The sequence below is a fragment of the Melozone crissalis genome, unplaced genomic scaffold, assembly GCF_028551555.1.
Source record: "Melozone crissalis strain CALT ecotype California unplaced genomic scaffold, PUWL_Pcris_2 ptg000014l_1, whole genome shotgun sequence".
NCBI lineage: Eukaryota > Metazoa > Chordata > Aves > Passeriformes > Passerellidae > Melozone > Melozone crissalis.
In genome coordinates this window covers 16,844,396-16,860,066 of record NW_026535792.1, presented here as the reverse complement: position 1 = coordinate 16,860,066, position 15,671 = coordinate 16,844,396, and the positions used below count along the sequence as shown (strand labels likewise).

The window sequence follows — 15,671 nt, the reverse complement described above, 5'->3', positions numbered from 1 at the left end:
GGTGAGGGGTGCTGGGGGGCCTGGCTTTCCTTGGGGAGGTTTCTGGGGATGAGGAGGGTGTTTGGGACAGGGAATGAGGGAATGTCTGAGCCCAGGGCTGTTACAACCCTGGGAACTTCCCCGGAGGTGCTGAGGCTTGGCACAGCCCTTCCTGAGCTGGGAGCCTGCTGGGGACAAGGGAAGGGTTTAATGGGGAGCTCAGCGGATGGGAAGCTTGGGAATGGGCTGGACACTGGAATGTGGGAGTGCAGAGTCTCACCCTGAATCCCCTCCTGTCGCTCTCCACAGCTGAGCTCTTGCCGTGGGCTCTCCCAGAGGAGCGGAGGGGTCGGAGCACCGGGAGCCCCCTGCGGCAGGAACGATGCCCCGCGCTGAGCGGGGAGGGGCTGCGGGCACAGCGCCGTGTCCTGCTGCCCACAGCCGGTGCTGCAGAGCCCTCCTGCTGCTGGCCGTGTGTGCGTGTGCCACTGCTGTCCCCTTCGGCCTGGCTGCTCTGGCTGCTGTCACCTGGGCTCCCCCGGGCTCAGCAGCCTCCCAGCCAGCGGTGGGTGACGCTCTGGGGACAGCCTGTGGGGACCTGCTCTCCTCGGGCTGCGTCCAAGGGATCCAGGGAGTTGTGACTGCTGAGGGACAGAGCCTGGGGACGCAGACACCTAGGACCTCCCTGCAGGGACAGCCTGGCTCTGGGGACAGGGAAGGGCTCAGGCTGGGCACAGCAATGGCTGTCACACTGTCCCCCACACCGTGGCCTGGCAAAAGGGTGCCTGCTGCCTCAGCTCAGCCCTTCCAGCCTGAGGGTGTCCCCAGCCCTGGCTCCTGGGGTCACCTTGCTCGGGGTGGCCTCCACAGAGCAGGACCAGATGGTGCCACACAGGTGCCAGCAGCGAGTGCAGCTGGTGGCCTGGGGCAGCCAGCGGGCACAGCAGAGCCCCAGAGCCCACAGAGAGATTCTGAGGCCACCTCCAGAGCTGGGAGTGAGCCAGCTGCTGGCGTCCCTGCCACCTCCCAGCTATGGCTGCACCCTCCTGCCCTCCCCACAGCTGCTGCTGGCCCCTCTGCAGGGGCTGCAGTGACTCGGGTGCCACCCAACCAACTGGTGCCACTCCGAGGGGCAGCTGTGGGGTCTCAGCTCCCACCCAATGTCACCACATGGGCACTGATGGGTGCTGGCTCCTGGAGCCCCAGCCCAGCAGAGCAGGTGGTGGCCTCTGCTCTGCCAGCACAGGGGACACCCAGCTGGGCCCAGCTGAGCCCTGGCACGCTGGGGGTGTCCCCTGCCCTGGCACCAGAGGGGCTCTGGGGCACTGCTGGCACTGCCCTGCCTGAGGCAGCTGCTCCAGGAACTGGGTCTGGACTCCTGGATGCTGTCCTGGCATCACTTCCTGCCACTGCAGCAGCTCCTGGTGCCCACCATCATCACCTGCTGGCTTCTTCCCTTCCCATGGAGGCACCTGGGGCTCCTGCTGTCACCCTGGGGACACAGAGTGAGTGGCCTTGTCCCCCTGCACAGCCCAGGGCTGCCAGCCCTGCAGGTCCCACCGTGACTGGGATGGGCTCCACAGCCCCTGGTGCCACCCCAGAGCTTGGACAGACGTTTGTGACAGGAGAATCCAGGCCCAGCCAGCCCAGGACAGCAGCACTGGGACCTGTTCCCACTGCAGCAGGAGCTCCAGGGCCCAGCCCTGCCAGCCCAGGCTCTGTGCCTGCCCCCAGCTCCACAGAGCCAGCTCTGCACCTCACTGCCACCAGCGGCACTGTGACCTCTCCATCCTGCCTGCTGTGCTCTCCTGGGGCTGGGCGTGCAGCCAGCTCCCTGCCCAGCTCCCAGAGCCTGGCTGTGCCCTCAGCACTGACCCTCCATGCCCATGCCATGCCCAGTGGCTCCAGCGCTTCCCAGAACTCCTCCACAGCCTCGGAGCAGCTCCCTGCAGCCACCAGAGCGGCCTCCAGCCCAGCTGAGCTGATGACAACGGGCACACCTGGCTCCACAGGGACAAACCCCCCTGCATGCCACCCCTGTGGCCTGCCCTTGCCCGCCCAGCCTGTGCACGTGCTGCCCCTGCAATTCCGGCTGCTGGGCATCGCCTACGCCCCGGCCCTGGGCAGCAGGAATTCCCTGAGCTACCGGCGGCTGGAGGGAGATGTGACACTCATGGTGGGTGCTGGGGGTTCCTGGGACACGTTTGGCACTGTGGGGTGGTGCCAAGGCTTGATGGGGGGAGCAGCCTGAGTGCTGCACCAGCCCTTGGCTGGTTGGGTGCCCACCTGAGCATGGTGAGGGTGGGCAAAGCCCTGGCACTGCTCCACTGGAGCTTGGTTTGAGCTGGGACTGGGCTCCCCTCAGCCCTGGCAGCCTGCAGGGCCCTGGCACGGGGCGTTATTGCTGGGGCATTCCCTGCCAGGATGGGGGTGGCTGCTCTGGGTATCCCAGCTCATGCCCAGCATTCCCAGAGGGCTGGCACTCCCTGGGCTGCCAGCGTGCCCTCCCCTGGGCAGCCTGGGCTGAATTCCCTCTATTTATTGCCCACCTGCTCCTACACTTCCCCTTCACATGGGGGAGCTTGGAAATCCTCCTCAGTTAATTACCAGGTGCTTCTTCCTTCCAGCTCAACCAGATGCTGTCCAGCTACGAGAGCTTCCTGCAGGCGAATGTCCTCGAGTTCATGTGAGTGTGCAGCTGCAGGAGCGCTGGGTTTGTAGCAGCAGTGGCCTCTGCTGGCCACCCTGGCCTTAAAGAGAGTCCTGAGTAGAAGAGCAACTTGTTTCACTTTGATAGAGACTCTGTGTTCCCCTGGGAAAGGTGCATTCCAGAGGAATGGCTGCAGCCATGAACACCACGGGTGATTTGTTTTTCCCTTGCCTCCCTGAAGGCTGGGAGGTGGATGTTGGAGTGAATGGCTGATAAGGGCAGAAATCTTGTGTGCTTTAATGAGTGTTTGGTGGTGTAAGCTATTTTGTCTTTCCCCTTACACATTCATGAGGTTTTCTTCAATCTTTCCCATGCTAGAAACATAAATATTGGCGTGTGTGAAATAAAGATGGACCCTGCTGGATGAAGCAGTGGTCTCCATTTGGTTTTTTCTTCCAAGCTGCTGCAGCTTTGGCTTGGAGGGAATTGTTTGCCCAGGAAATCCCCAGACAGGAGCATTGAGGGGGCTATACTCCCTCCCTGGTGTCATCATCCCGAGGGATCCCTGTCTGAATTCCTGGATAAATGCACCTGGAAAAGATAAAAAAGCAGTAGGTGTGCAGCCCACTGTGTCCTGTCCCTGCAGGAACGGCTCCGTGGTGGTGAGAGGGGAGGCTCTGTTCCGGGGGGATGCTCCTGCTCCCACCAACTCCCACCTGATCCGCACCGTGGTCACGGAGGCGAGCAAGGGGAGGAGCATCTTCAGCTGGCAGCTGGAGCCCCAGTCTGTCCAGTCTGCAGGTGAGTGCCGAACATCTTCCCACAGCAGGGCTGCTGCCAGGCGCCCTCCTTGTGCCCCTCTCCAAGCCAAAACCCGTGCAGTTTGGGTTCCAGGCTTTTCCTTCCCTGAACATCCCTGTGTAAATCCACTGTAAGGATATGGAGGGTGGTGGAGGGCACATCTGTAACAGCTGGATCTGTGTGTGCCAGGGCTTCTGCTCAGCTCCCTGGCCTCCCCTCTTTGCCCCAGCTCTGCTGGGAAATGGTTCATCCCAACCTTTCCCACATCCAAAGGGACCCCTCCTCACTCAGCTGCCCTGCTGCTTTCTGCCTTTGCTGTGTGGCCATGGGTGAGCTCTGGGCTGAGCATTACCTCCCAAGGAAGCTGCAGGAACAGGTCTGAGTGTAGCTTTTCCCAACTCCCTTAGGCTTCAGCCTGGAGAACCTGGACCCAGAGAAGTTGTCCATCTCCCTCACTGGCTCCCAGCTTGGGGTGGACAGGATGGATCTGCTGAAGAAGCTGGTCCAAGAGGTATGCCAAGCCCTGGGGCCTCTTCCAAAGGGAGATGCTGAGGGAATGGGCACAGCCTGGATGCTGGATTAACCTGTGCTAAACAGGGGAAGGTGTGAACTGTTGTCTTCTCCCTGCCTAGATTACTGCATCTGTCAGTGGCCTCTACAACGTGAGGAACTTCACCATCTCCCAGCTCAGGTATGGGCTGCAGCTGCTCCTCTGCCAATCTCTTGATTTCATTGCCTTCACTCTCTCCTGTGCCCTCTGCAGCTCATCAGCTGTGCTGCAAGGATGGAGGGGAGGGGAAAAGCTGGCAGGGGATGTGCAGCTGGGGGAAACTGTATTTGAGCCCCTTCTGTGGGGGTCTCAGGAGAAAACCTCCAGTAAAAGTGTTGGGGCTGGGTCCCAACCCTCCTGCCTTGCTCAGAGCTCTTCTCTCCCCTCAGGAACCTGGGTGGGAACACGGAGATCACTGGAGACCTCTACCTAGACACAGTTGTCCATGCTGATGTTGAGGAGGTTCTGGAAGCCCTGACTGCGCTCTCAGACCTCTCCAAGGACCTGAGCTCCATCTCGGTGGAGGGTAAGGATGGTCCCTGTGTGTGCTGTGGGCAGGGTCGCTGCCAAATGTGCTCAGCCAGCTCTTGTTTCCTGCTCCTTCAGGGTCCAAGCTGGGTCTGCTCGTGTACCCTCTGTCCTTTGTCGTCACCAACAGACCCTTCAGCCAGAAGCTTCAGGATCCTCTCTCTGAAGAGCACCACAATCTCTCCAGGGAACTTGGTGATGTGGTAGGAATGGGGCTGGTGGGGTTGAGGTCCTCCCAGTGGGGTGAGAAGGGAGGGAGAGGGGCTGCTTTGGGGTGTCCAAAATGCTCCAAAAGCTGACAGGGAGCTGAGCACACCCTTTCTTCCAGGTGGCCAGAGCCCTGAGGGATTACCCATCCTTCCTGACAGCCATCATCAAGGAATTCCTGTGAGTGGGAGCAGGGGTTCTGTGGGGCAGGGCTGCACAGGGGCGGGGGGGGGGTCCCTTCAGACACCAGCCAGCAGCTCATGGCTGACAGCTGCACGTTTTTGGCTGCAGAAGGATCTGCAGAGGAAGCTGAGGTCAAGCATTAAGCCATTGGAGCAGTGGTGACTTGCTGGACCTCCAGGGATGTCCCTTCCATCCCAGGGCTCCCTGAGTGCACAGATCTCTTCCTGCTGAGCAAAACCCTCTGGGAGGAGGCTGGCAGTGCCCACCCATCCCACTGTGGGGTCATGGTGGGGCTGGCAGCTGCTGGAGCTGTTCCCATCCCTGTCTGCAGGCCTGGCTCCTTGCTCTGCCATGGGAACATGATCTTCCAGCACCCCGCTCCAACCAGCGTGCAGGTGCTGAAGACCCTCGTGCACGCAGTGGGACCAAACCAGGCTCTGGCTGGCTCTGACATCCACGTGGATCCATTCTCTCTGGCTGTGGGAGGTAAGCTCCCCTCTGGCACCTGGGTACCTGGGAAAATGACTGACATTATGATTGAAGAATGTTTTCTGGTTTTCACTGTCAAGGTGATATCCACGGATACAGAAATCACTGACAAGAGAGATTTGTCATTCTAAGTAGATGAGGACGATCTTGTGAGCCTTCATGGTGGCTGTTTTAGAGTTGTTGTAGGTTTGTTGTCTTTGGAGATAAAGAGGTGTGTGTTTAAGCCTTTAGGGACAGCAATTATTTCAGCATCAATTTAAGGATTTTTTCACCCAGTGGGCAGGGGATAACAAAGCTCCAGAGCAAAGGGTTACAGAATCACGGGATCATCAAATTTGCAGGAGACCTTTAAGAACATCTAGTCCAACCATGAATTGAGCACCACCATAGTCACCCCTAAACCATATCCCCAAGTGCCACATCCAGATTCCAAGCTCCACACCTGCACTGGGAGCAGGGTGGATCCACAGCTGACCCCATCCTGATCCCCTGTGTGAGGAGAGGCTCAGGTGTCTTGGCTGCTGAGCTGAGCAGGCAGTGACATTTAGTGACAGTTGTGCCCTTGGCCTCTGCATGGCCTGGGGCGTTGGGGTTGGGGACCTTGTGCTGCAGGCTGCTGTGGGCTGGGAGGAGAAGGCATGGAGGGGGTGGAACAGGAGTTCATGAATCCCCTGTGTTCATCCCGGGGCAGTGGGTGGCTGGCAGCCTGTGGGGCAGAGCAGCTGCTCCAGGCTCTCAATGCTCTGTTCTGCTCCAGAGGACACCCTGGATCCTCCCAGGCCCCAGCGTGGCTTCCCAGCCTACGGAGTGGCCTTGGTGGTCATCGGTGGCCTCTGCATCGTGGCTGCGCCCATCGTGCTCGTGGTGAGGGCTGGTTCTGTCGGCTGGGCTGGGCTGGGGGGCTCTGTGGGGCTGCTGGGGCTGCAGTGCCTGTGCTCTCCTCCCCAGTGCCTGGGCACCAAGAGGCTGGGCTGGCAGGCTGGAGGAGCCCTTTGGGACAGGAGAGACCCTGAAGTGGGGGTGCAGACGTTGGAAATGGATAACCAGGGCTTCTGGACAGAGGTGAGTGGCCTTTGTATCCTTTGCATTATCTTTTGTGCCTGAGAGCTGGTGTTTCTGCAGCTCACAGGTTCTCCTGTTAGCTGGTGAGGATCTCTGGGGCTGGAGAACCCTGTGGGGACCTGGAGGGCAGGGACCCTCACTCCTGCCTTCACTGGAGGGGTTTCAAGTGACTTCTTCCCTCTCCGCTGCAGGACTCTGAGGATAGTCACTTTGAGTGGCAAAGCACTTCTGCCTTTGAGTGGCAAAGCACTTCTGCCTTTGAGTGGCAAAGCACTTCTGCCTGAGGAGAGAAGCAGAATCTGCAGCTGGGGGGAGCCTGGAGAGGGGCTGTGTGTGGGAAGGAGATGCTGAGAAGCTCTCCCTGACCTTGTGACAGCAGCTGCCAGGGGCTCCCTGAGCAGAATGCAGACTCAGGTCTGTTAAGGAATCAGTTTGTGAATTTTGTATCTTAAATAAACTGTTTGTAGACCGTGAAACCCAGCTGTGAAAGATGTGTGTCTGGTGTGGGGGTGGTGTTGAACTGACCTTCCTCCTTGGCTCCCAGCACCACCCCAGCCAGGTGCTGCTGCTCTGCTGGTGCCTGCGAGCTGGGCTTGGTCCTCTGCAGCTCTGGGATAACAGCCCTAGTGCTGGGGAGTTAAAAAAAGCAAATTTTTAACCCATCAATCTCCCACTCCCCTCCAAATGCCTCCTGAGACCAAGAAACCATCTTTGTTTTGGCTCTATTGGATAATTTGGGGGATTGCCAGATGATTTGAGGTGTGGAGAGGGATTCTCTGGTCCCCAGGAGCAAACCCAAGGTCATTTTGTAGGGCTGCTGTGTTTAAAACCAGGGAAGCCGTGGGGTTTGTGGCAGCAGGTGACCTTTAAATGCCACCTCTCCCTGTCACCAGGGGATCAGTTGAGTAGCTCATCTCTCCTGAAGCTAAAGCATGACTTTATGGGGAAGCAAATCCAAGAGAAGAGGTGGTATGTGAGGTCATTGGTTGGAGACAGGGATGATGCAAATTCTCAGAGATCCATGCGACATGTGAAATTGGGTAATTAGGAATCCCAGAGTCTGCAACCAGCTGACAAACCTCAATTTAGTGAGGGATTGGATAATTATTGCTGGATAATAATTCCCAAACTCACTCTAGAAATAGGTTCAGCTGTAACATATAAAGGGTCAAATTGCCAAGTTAAAGTGACTTGAATCTAGTTTTGATGCAGAAGACATCTGGGTTTATTGGCAAATTCTCCATCCAGGTAGACCCAAGCCATGCCACCACCCAGGCTCCAACTGGGAGGGAATTCCCTAAACACATTTTAAAACAAGGCTCCTAAAAATAGCAGTTATGAGTAAAGGCCTTGGGGTTAAAGACTAATCAAACCACCTAGCTCTGGCATCACTCTGAAGTTTCCTTCAGGATAGAGATGCTTCAAACACAGCAAACTGCTGGAATACTTCTGAACTGCTAGTCTTGTGGTTTTTCCCAGTTATTATTATAGAGGAGGCTTTCAACAAAGCTCAGATTCTTTTCTTGGAACTCTGAAAAATGCTTAAAATTATGAGACAGTATTGGGTCAAACCATAGCTCTCTGGCTGGTCCCTGCATTGGCTCTAACCTGGTCTAGGAGATGCATAAACAGCTAGAGAACAAAGAAGGATCCTGAAACCACGTGTGTTTTAGATAATTACACAAAGAGATGTTAAAGCATAGAAGAAACCAGCTATAAGTACACTAATAACATCTTATGAACAATGCCTATTATTAAATTGGAAAATTCACATCCTGTAATCAATCTATCAGCCATAAACCTCTGAGGAAGCTGAGATAATACCTTTCTAAACAGTCATGTACCTATGACAGGAAAATAAAGAAAAATGCTAAAACAGCTTACAATCAATAACAGCCATAATATAAAATCATCACTGATCTTACTGTGTTATCTATGGAAGACAAAACAGCAATTGGAACAAAGATTGTAACGAGCAGTAGAATCTTAGACAAAATCAAAGGTGAACACACTGTATGTTTTTTATCCACAAACAGGTGTTTATCAGTGTTCCATCACAGCTCTTTCAGTTGGATTTGTCTTACCTCTTGAAAGAAAACGGCTATATGTCCTAAGATTTAGAAAATATTTAACTGTCTTAGGTTGCAATGCAAGATGTAACCAGATGTATTCTATTACCATCTGTTAAAACCAGATGGGGCAGTGTTCTTTATCTCTTCCATGACCCATCCTCCCACCAGGGAGATATCTTCTGTTAATGAGCCATTGAGTGTCACTGCCTGACTGATAAAATTCCATCTTCCCATTGTGAGATGCTCCACCCAGGGGGAGGAGCCAAGCATTGCTTCCAGGATATAATCTGGGACTTCAAACACCACAGGCAGCCTTTTCCACTGGATTCCCAGAGGAAGACCAGACCCTTCTTCTTCACCAGTGGATCTTCAGAGGAAAACTCCCCTCTTCTGCAGGATCTTGCCTTCTGGAAGCAGACACCAGTCTTTCTAGCCAAGACAGAGCGGCAGTCAGCAGAGGAAGCTGCGGGTGGGCAGAGAGCACTGCGGGCAGTGGAGTGCTCTGCCTGAAGTGGAGAGTGTGGCAAGGAACAGCAGGGAAAGCCACGTGGATCCAAACACCTTGGTGATTTACAGACATCACTGGGATAAATGGGAGCGTGGGTATCAGTTCCAGAAGACCCTACACTCCAGGTATGGAGCCTTATTTTAACAAGAAGAGGGATTAAATATGATAAACAGGCTTTACTGGCCTTACTAAAGTGGTGTGGGAGCCACGGACTGGACGTGTCCGAAGAGGCAGCCTTGGATTTAAACACGTGGGATTGGGCTGGCAGATGCATACTTGCAGCAGCTGCCACAGCCGATGAAACTGCCATCAATGTTGTCAAACCCTGGAGGCTCATCCTGGACCTGATCAAACAGTTGGAGAGCAAACGAGACATGAGGCTGCTGCAGGGGATGGCACTGGGCGAGCAGGGGAGGAGAACAGGCAGAACATCCCCCATGTGGTGCAAGGGAGTCTCCCTGGGAGGGGGTGACCTGTCTGCAGAGTGCCCTGTGGCTGCCTGGGGCTGTGCCACTGCCCAGGGCAGGGACAATGTGCCAGCCAACCATCCCACCATGGCACAGAGCTGTCTACCAGCAAAGGATACGAGAGAGAACCAGAGCCATCATCCCTCAGCAGAGCCACAAAGTATCGTCACCACAGCCGCATTACCAACAGCTCTGCCCAATCCTATTGAGCAAAAGGAAAACGATCATCTTAGTCTACTGGAAATAAATCAAGAAGTTGCTTCAGCAGTTCTGTCATCTAAAGCTGCAAAAGTCGAAGGCTGCATTCGGATGTATGAAGAGATGCACAGGCTGAAAGCAAGGGAGAGGCTGAGACAGCGGCAGGAGGAGCTGGAGCAGATGGTGAGGGCAGCCTATGCCCAGGCCAGTGAGCAGCTGAAGCACTTTGATGAACTGAGGGAGCTGAAGCGGCATCAGGAATTCCAAGAGCTGCAAGAAGTAATGGAGAAGAGCTCAAAGGAGGCTCAGAGGCAGCAAGAGAAGTTGAAGGAAGAACACCAACGTAGAGCAAAGATATTGAACCTAAAATTGCGTGAGGCAGAGCAGCAGAGGCAACACCAGGAAGAGCAGGAGCTTCTGCGCAGGAAAGAGGGTCAGGAGAGACTGCACCGCCTTTATTCCATCCAGGAGGAACTGCTGCAGCTGAACCAGCAGATTGATCCCAGCTCCAGGCACAAAGATTTGCCCAGAATGGATCTGGCTGCGTACAGCGATCGTGGCAACCAGATCTGTGCACGGGTGTCAGGGCTCATCCGCATCGCGAGCAAGACGGGGCTCCCGGATCCAGCAGATGTGGCCAGCTCTGAACAAGCCCTGCAGGAGATGAGAGGGGTGATATCCAGCATGCAGCAGGAAATCACTGCAGCTCTAGAAGGAAAAAGGAGGAAATATGAAGAGGAAAAGAAGCAAAACCAGAAAGAGTTAGAGAAAAGAGAGCAGATGATGTGGCAGACTTCTGTCCCTGCACAGCAGTCGTGGGGAAAGCAGCAGAAGGAAGGACTTCAAGTTGAAACAGAAGGAAGCATCATGCAGTGGTACTGGCAGCTTCAGGATGCTGCTGAGCAATGTGCTGCTGCTTTCAGTGATATTGGAAACTGCAAAGGCAACACTGAGGTGAAGAAGATAAAGACAAACCTGCAGAAAGCAGCTACAATCCCTGTGAGCCAGATCTCTAGCATATCAGGCTCTCAGCTGAGAGAGGTGTTTGATAAGATCAATAACCTGCTGTCTGGGAAGCCTGTTCAGACTGAAGGCCAAATGGTATGGGCGACTCTGCATCCACAGGGGCTGGAATTTGTTTGTTACAAACTTGCAGAGAAGTTTGTGAGACATGGGGAAGGAGAAGTATCTTTCAACCACGATTCAGCTTTCCCAATGGCTGCGGTGCTCTCAGGAATCTGGGAACTACACCCTCGAGTTGGAGACATCTTTTTAGCTCATCTGCACAAAAAGTGCCCATATTCTGTGCCATTTTACCCCGCTCGGAAAGAAGGGACTTCAATGGAAGAGTACCAGAGGATGCTTGGATATGAAGTTCATGATTCCAAAGTGGAAGAAGCAGATCATTTTCTTAAAAGGATGTCAGGAATGATTCGTCTCTACGCTGCCATCATTCAGCTCCGCTGGCCGTATGGAAGCGGGCAAGGGGCTCATCCTCACGGTCTGTGCTATGGATGGCGCTGGCTTGCGCAGATGTTGAATCTGGAGCCTCTGGCAGATGTGACAGCTGTGCTGCTTCTGGATTTCCTGGAGGTGTGTGGCAATGCTCTGATGAGGCAGTATGGGATTCAGTTCTGGAAAACAATGCTCTTCATCCAGAAATCCTATATCCCAAGAATTGAAGCTGTGACCAGCTCGGGCCAGATGGGCTGTTTGTCACGTTTGAAGACTTTTGTGCAGAAATGTCTACAGGCAGAGGAAATTCCATTACCAAAGGGCATCCTGACACCTTCCTTTTGGAGAACATAAATCAGTCTGTATTTCCTTTCCCCTTCATGTTTAATTTAAGAAGATTTATTTTTTTACACTTAGAAGCTAATCTTTGCATTAGATATTTTAAAGTTTTTGTATAGTTATTTTGTATAAGTTTTGTAGAGTAAATTACTGAAACTTCAAGACTTTTCCTTCACATGTTTAATTGTGGAGGCTGGTAAACTGAGGAGAAGCTTACCATACTCCCTTGGAGGGACAACCCTTAAGCAACAACCTCCCTGGTCATGGTGAGGAAAAAAGCTTCCCTCAGAATGCATTGTTGCATGCTTGTTCTATGTATCCCATTGGCCCTTCCCCTTTGTTCCACCCCTGTGCCCTCATCTCATTCGTTCTGGTGTTCTGCCTGCCCCTCAGTATCCCTTTATAAACCCCATGTCTTGTTGTCTGGGAGAGATCTTTGTCCCTGGACCCCTTGGGGGTAGGAGCTCAATAAAGACCCTCTGTGGAACCCCATACAAAGATTCTCTCCTTTCCTTCTGTGCTGCTCGTGGCTGAAATCACCCAAGAGCTGAAATCACTGGGCAAGAGTGAGATGTGCCCGTGCACCCAGGATGTGTTTTTAAAGATGCTTTTCTGGGAAGGTCACAGCACTCTACCTCCTCTGCCTGCCATGACATTTAATCATATAGAAAATGCTTTAAATCCATTATCCTGATGGCTCCAGAGATTAAGGACTCTTGGACTGAAAAGCTGCACAATGCAATGCCAAGTTCCATTGTGCAGTTCATCTAATGGAAGAAAACACCCACAGAGCAGAGTAGCAAAAACTGTTTACACACTGAATCACTTAACAGGACCAGAACAATCCCAAAACCCAGTAATCTTAACCCATTTCCTATCATTACAGTCATCAAGTGATGCCCAGTCACCTAAAGCAATGACAAAAGACATTCTCACAAACAGGAGGGAAGGTCCATGGGGATGTGGGTATGGGTGCATTTCCACAGACATCAGAACAGGATGGACACCAGCCAGGTGTGTCTGCCCTGCCCTATGTCCTGCTGGGGACCAGAGACAGCACCCTCCTGATGGTCCCTCAGCAGATATCGTGGACCAGCGATTTTAACAACTTCTATACCTGTTACATGGAGATTTGGGACCTTCTGAAGTGACAGTTTGTTTAAGGATTTTACCTATTCAAACGACACAAAGATTTTATAATATGGGGTCTTGAGTATTTTATATATTTGAGTCAAAACCTGAACTTGACAAGTTGTTTTCCCTGTTATCTTCTCACAGTTCTAAAGTTAAAATGTTTCCAGTTCGTAGAGTTAAAAGTTTGTAACCTCCCAGTTATAAGCCTGGGGCATGCCATTTTGAAATTTTGTATTGTGTGTGATCCCACCTGACAGCTCCTGGGAATGAATGTTACAACTTTATTGTAACAACATCACTGGCTGAGAGAATCTAGGCTTGTTGAGTTGGGCAGAATCGTCTGTGTCGCCACTCTGTCCTGCCATCCTGTTTGCAAAGGGCCCTTGCAGAGGGATGACAGAGAGCACCTTGCATGTTTTAGAACAGAAAGGGGGAGCTGTGACAGCTACAGCTGGCCTAGAGCTACACAGGAAATTTGGCCTAACAGACACCAACTCAGCCAGCCTAGCTTGTTAGAAAAGAGAAGTAAACAAGTCCCCAGTGATAGGTTGGATTTAAGTTCAAACAGGGGACTGTCACTGATGGTGGAGACAGGAATGTGACAAACACACACCGAGGTTCATGCAGCAACAGCCAACATCTACTGAAGTGCACCCCCTTTCATAGGGGCATTGAATGTCCTGCTCTTACAGACATGAGTGATAAAGGTCATAACTGCCCAACTCACTGGCCAGTGACATGGGTGCATTCTCGGTTTAAAGGGATTGTCTGGGGTCCCCTGCGGCCAGGGGCAGTTGCTTGTGCACCAGAACATGATCTTTATTTCAGGTCGAGGCCCGTAAAGCTTCAGCCCCGGCTCCGAACGCCACATTTCCGCTCCGGCCCTGCGGCCGCGGGTGCAAACGCGAGTGCGGGACGGAGGCGGCGCCACCGCTGCCCTCAGGGCGGCCTGAGGGGCCGGGCTGGGCGGGACTGCGCCTGCGCGGGCTGGGCTGGACGGGACCGCCCCCGGACCGAAAGCGCGGCTGTGATTGGACAGGGCGGAGAAAGGCGGGCCGAGATTGGCGGCCGTGATTGGACAGAGCGGGGATTGGCGGGCGGGGCGCTGTGAGGCGCGGCCCGTGGGAGCGCGAGGCGCCGGTGGGGCGGAGCCCGCGCTGCTCGACGGGCCGGGCGCGCCTCGGGTGCCGCTCCGGCAGTCCCGGCCCCTCCTCCGGCCGCTCTCCTGCCGGGTCCCGGCTAACAGGCCCCGCCGAGCCCCTACCGGAGCGCCCCGGCGGGGAGCGGCGTAGCGGGCAGCGGCTCGGGAGTGGTTCCGGGTCGGAAAGGCGGCTCTGCCGTAGGAGCGCGGACCGGGGAGCAGCGGCGACATGGTGGGGAGGGGTTGGGCGGCGGGGAGCGGGGAGGGCGTGTGGAGCCCGCTGCCCGCTCTGACCGCCTGTTCTCCCGCAGCGCTTCCGCTTCTGCGGGGACCTGGACTGCCCCGACTGGGTGCTGGCCGAGATCAGCACCCTGGCCAAAATAGTTAAGTGTCCCCCGTGTCCCCCGCCCGCGCCCCGCCTGCCGCAGGCCCGCTGCTCACTCTCCTTTCTCCCCCGCAGTCCTCGGTGAAGCTGAAGCTGATCTGCGCCCAGGTGCTGCGGGACCTGCTGGGGGAGCCCATCGAGGTAAGTGTGGGGTACCGCAGTGGAGGCCAGCGCTACAATGGCATAATCAGCAACGTTAATTAATCTCGTGTTCTTCATGCAAGCCTCAGCGTTAAGAACGCTACCGGCCTCTGCTAGTAGTACTAATATGCATAGTAAGTTTTATTATTATTAATGTTTAGGTAAGAATTGTCAGTGTTAACACTGGTAGTGAGTGTGTTAGCTGGTGCCCACCGTGATGCTCTGCTCTCTCACAGTATGACAAGATCCTGAAGCTGACCTCAGATGCAAAGTTAGGTGAGCACTGCTGTCCTTACCAGGATCCCCCGATGGAGCCATGCTGCAGGGATGGGCAGCAATGGATCTGGGGCTGCCTTCCCAAGGTGACAGAGCTCGCCCTCCCTCCTGTCTGCAGAGTCAGGGGATGTGAAGGCGACCATTGCTGTCCTCGGCTTCATCCTCTCCAGTGCAGCCAAGCACAATGTAGACAGTGAGTCTCTGTCAAGCGAGCTGCAGCAGCTGGGACTGCCCAAAGGTAGGGAAAACCCTGAGGGTGGCAGTTCCCACCCAGATGGAGGGCAGGCTGGCTGCTGTGCTGTCCCCATCACCTCCCTTGTGTGCCGTCGGTCCCTGGGGTGCTTTGGGGGGTTTGGCAGCTGCAGGTCTGGTGTGAGCAGAGGGGTTTTTCCCTTGTGTCCCCTGACGAGCAGAGCATGCCAGCGGGTTGTGCCGTTCCTATGAGGAGAAGCAGAGCCCCCTCCAGGACAGGCTCAGGGCCTGCAGCCTGCGATGTGAGTGGGGTGCTGGGGGTTTGGGGTTACCCTGCTGGAGAGAGCCGGGCTGCTGACACCTTGCCACTGCCCACCCTAGTGAGCCAGCTGGGCTCGGTGCACTGGCGGGTGGATTACACCCTGAGCTCCAGCGAGCTGCAGGAGGTCAATGAGCCCGTGGTGCACCTCACCTTCAACGTGCGGGACAGAGAGTGTGAGAAGATGACGGCTGTCCCTGTGACGCTCTCGGCCAACAAGTTCTGGGTGCTGCTGGCAGGTGAGGCACCACGAGGGGTGGCAGCGGGGACCTCCGTGGGGGATCCTGCGGGGGGAATTGCTGTGGGAGGCACGCTGGGAATGGGATGCTGGAAGGGATGCTGCAGTACCAGCAGCTCCCCTACATCCCCACATCTCTCTGCAGAGCTGAAGCAGGCCCAGGCGCTGATGAACACCCTTCTCTAAGGAGCCCAGCCATGGCGGGAGGCTGTGACACTGAGCTGGGAGTCCAGATTGGTGCTCCTGGCTGCGGAGGAGGACGTTTCCCTTCCCTCCAGGCTCCCGAGGCTCCTCGGGGCAGCTCCAATAAAGTTTCGGTGACAAAGCTGAGCCGTGTCCCGCTGTGTCGCCCCGCGT

The 15,671-nt window shown here is 55.1% G+C and overlaps 3 protein-coding genes across 3 annotated transcripts; all 3 read left to right on the top strand.

The window, feature by feature from the left end:
* Window positions 1-3,755: 3,755 nt before the first annotated feature.
* LOC128934686 (uncharacterized) lies at window positions 3,756-6,733 on the top strand. Its single transcript, XM_054272481.1, has 10 exons — window positions 3,756-3,759; window positions 3,838-3,941; window positions 4,063-4,121; window positions 4,370-4,506; window positions 4,587-4,711; window positions 4,837-4,895; window positions 5,230-5,384; window positions 6,145-6,251; window positions 6,336-6,449; window positions 6,641-6,733. Exons 1-10 carry the CDS (start codon window positions 3,756-3,758, stop codon window positions 6,731-6,733), a joined length of 957 nt encoding a protein of 318 aa, XP_054128456.1.
* Window positions 6,734-9,583: 2,850 nt separating this feature from the next.
* Window positions 9,584-11,546, top strand: LOC128934685 (mRNA export factor GLE1-like). Its single transcript, XM_054272479.1, has one exon. The coding sequence runs from the start codon at window positions 9,584-9,586 to the stop codon at window positions 11,501-11,503; it is 1,920 nt and encodes a 639-aa protein (XP_054128454.1). The 3' UTR covers window positions 11,504-11,546.
* Window positions 11,547-13,804: 2,258 nt separating this feature from the next.
* COMMD4 (COMM domain containing 4) lies at window positions 13,805-15,506 on the top strand. The gene is made up of 8 exons (XM_054272828.1): window positions 13,805-13,995; window positions 14,075-14,146; window positions 14,224-14,289; window positions 14,526-14,565; window positions 14,684-14,803; window positions 14,979-15,059; window positions 15,139-15,315; window positions 15,460-15,506. Exons 1-8 carry the CDS (start codon window positions 13,993-13,995, stop codon window positions 15,498-15,500), a joined length of 600 nt encoding a protein of 199 aa, XP_054128803.1. The 5' UTR covers window positions 13,805-13,992; the 3' UTR covers window positions 15,501-15,506.
* Window positions 15,507-15,671: the final 165 nt, after the last annotated feature.

Excerpts from the sequence above, each read along its gene's own strand:
- LOC128934686 (XM_054272481.1), top strand. Across the intron at positions 6,252-6,335 it reads CTGCGCCCATCGTGCTCGTG|TGCCTGGGCACCAAGAGGCT; the intron begins GTGAGGGCTGGT and ends TCTCCTCCCCAG. Across the intron at positions 6,450-6,640 it reads ACCAGGGCTTCTGGACAGAG|GACTCTGAGGATAGTCACTT; the intron begins GTGAGTGGCCTT and ends TCTCCGCTGCAG.
- LOC128934685 (XM_054272479.1), top strand. The coding sequence starts at position 9,584 with ATGGCACAGAGCTGTCTACCAGCAAAGGATACGAGAGAGAACCAGAGC.
- COMMD4 (XM_054272828.1), top strand. Across the intron at positions 14,147-14,223 it reads TCAGCACCCTGGCCAAAATA|TCCTCGGTGAAGCTGAAGCT; the intron begins GTTAAGTGTCCC and ends TCTCCCCCGCAG. Across the intron at positions 15,060-15,138 it reads CAGGGCCTGCAGCCTGCGAT|TGAGCCAGCTGGGCTCGGTG; the intron begins GTGAGTGGGGTG and ends TGCCCACCCTAG.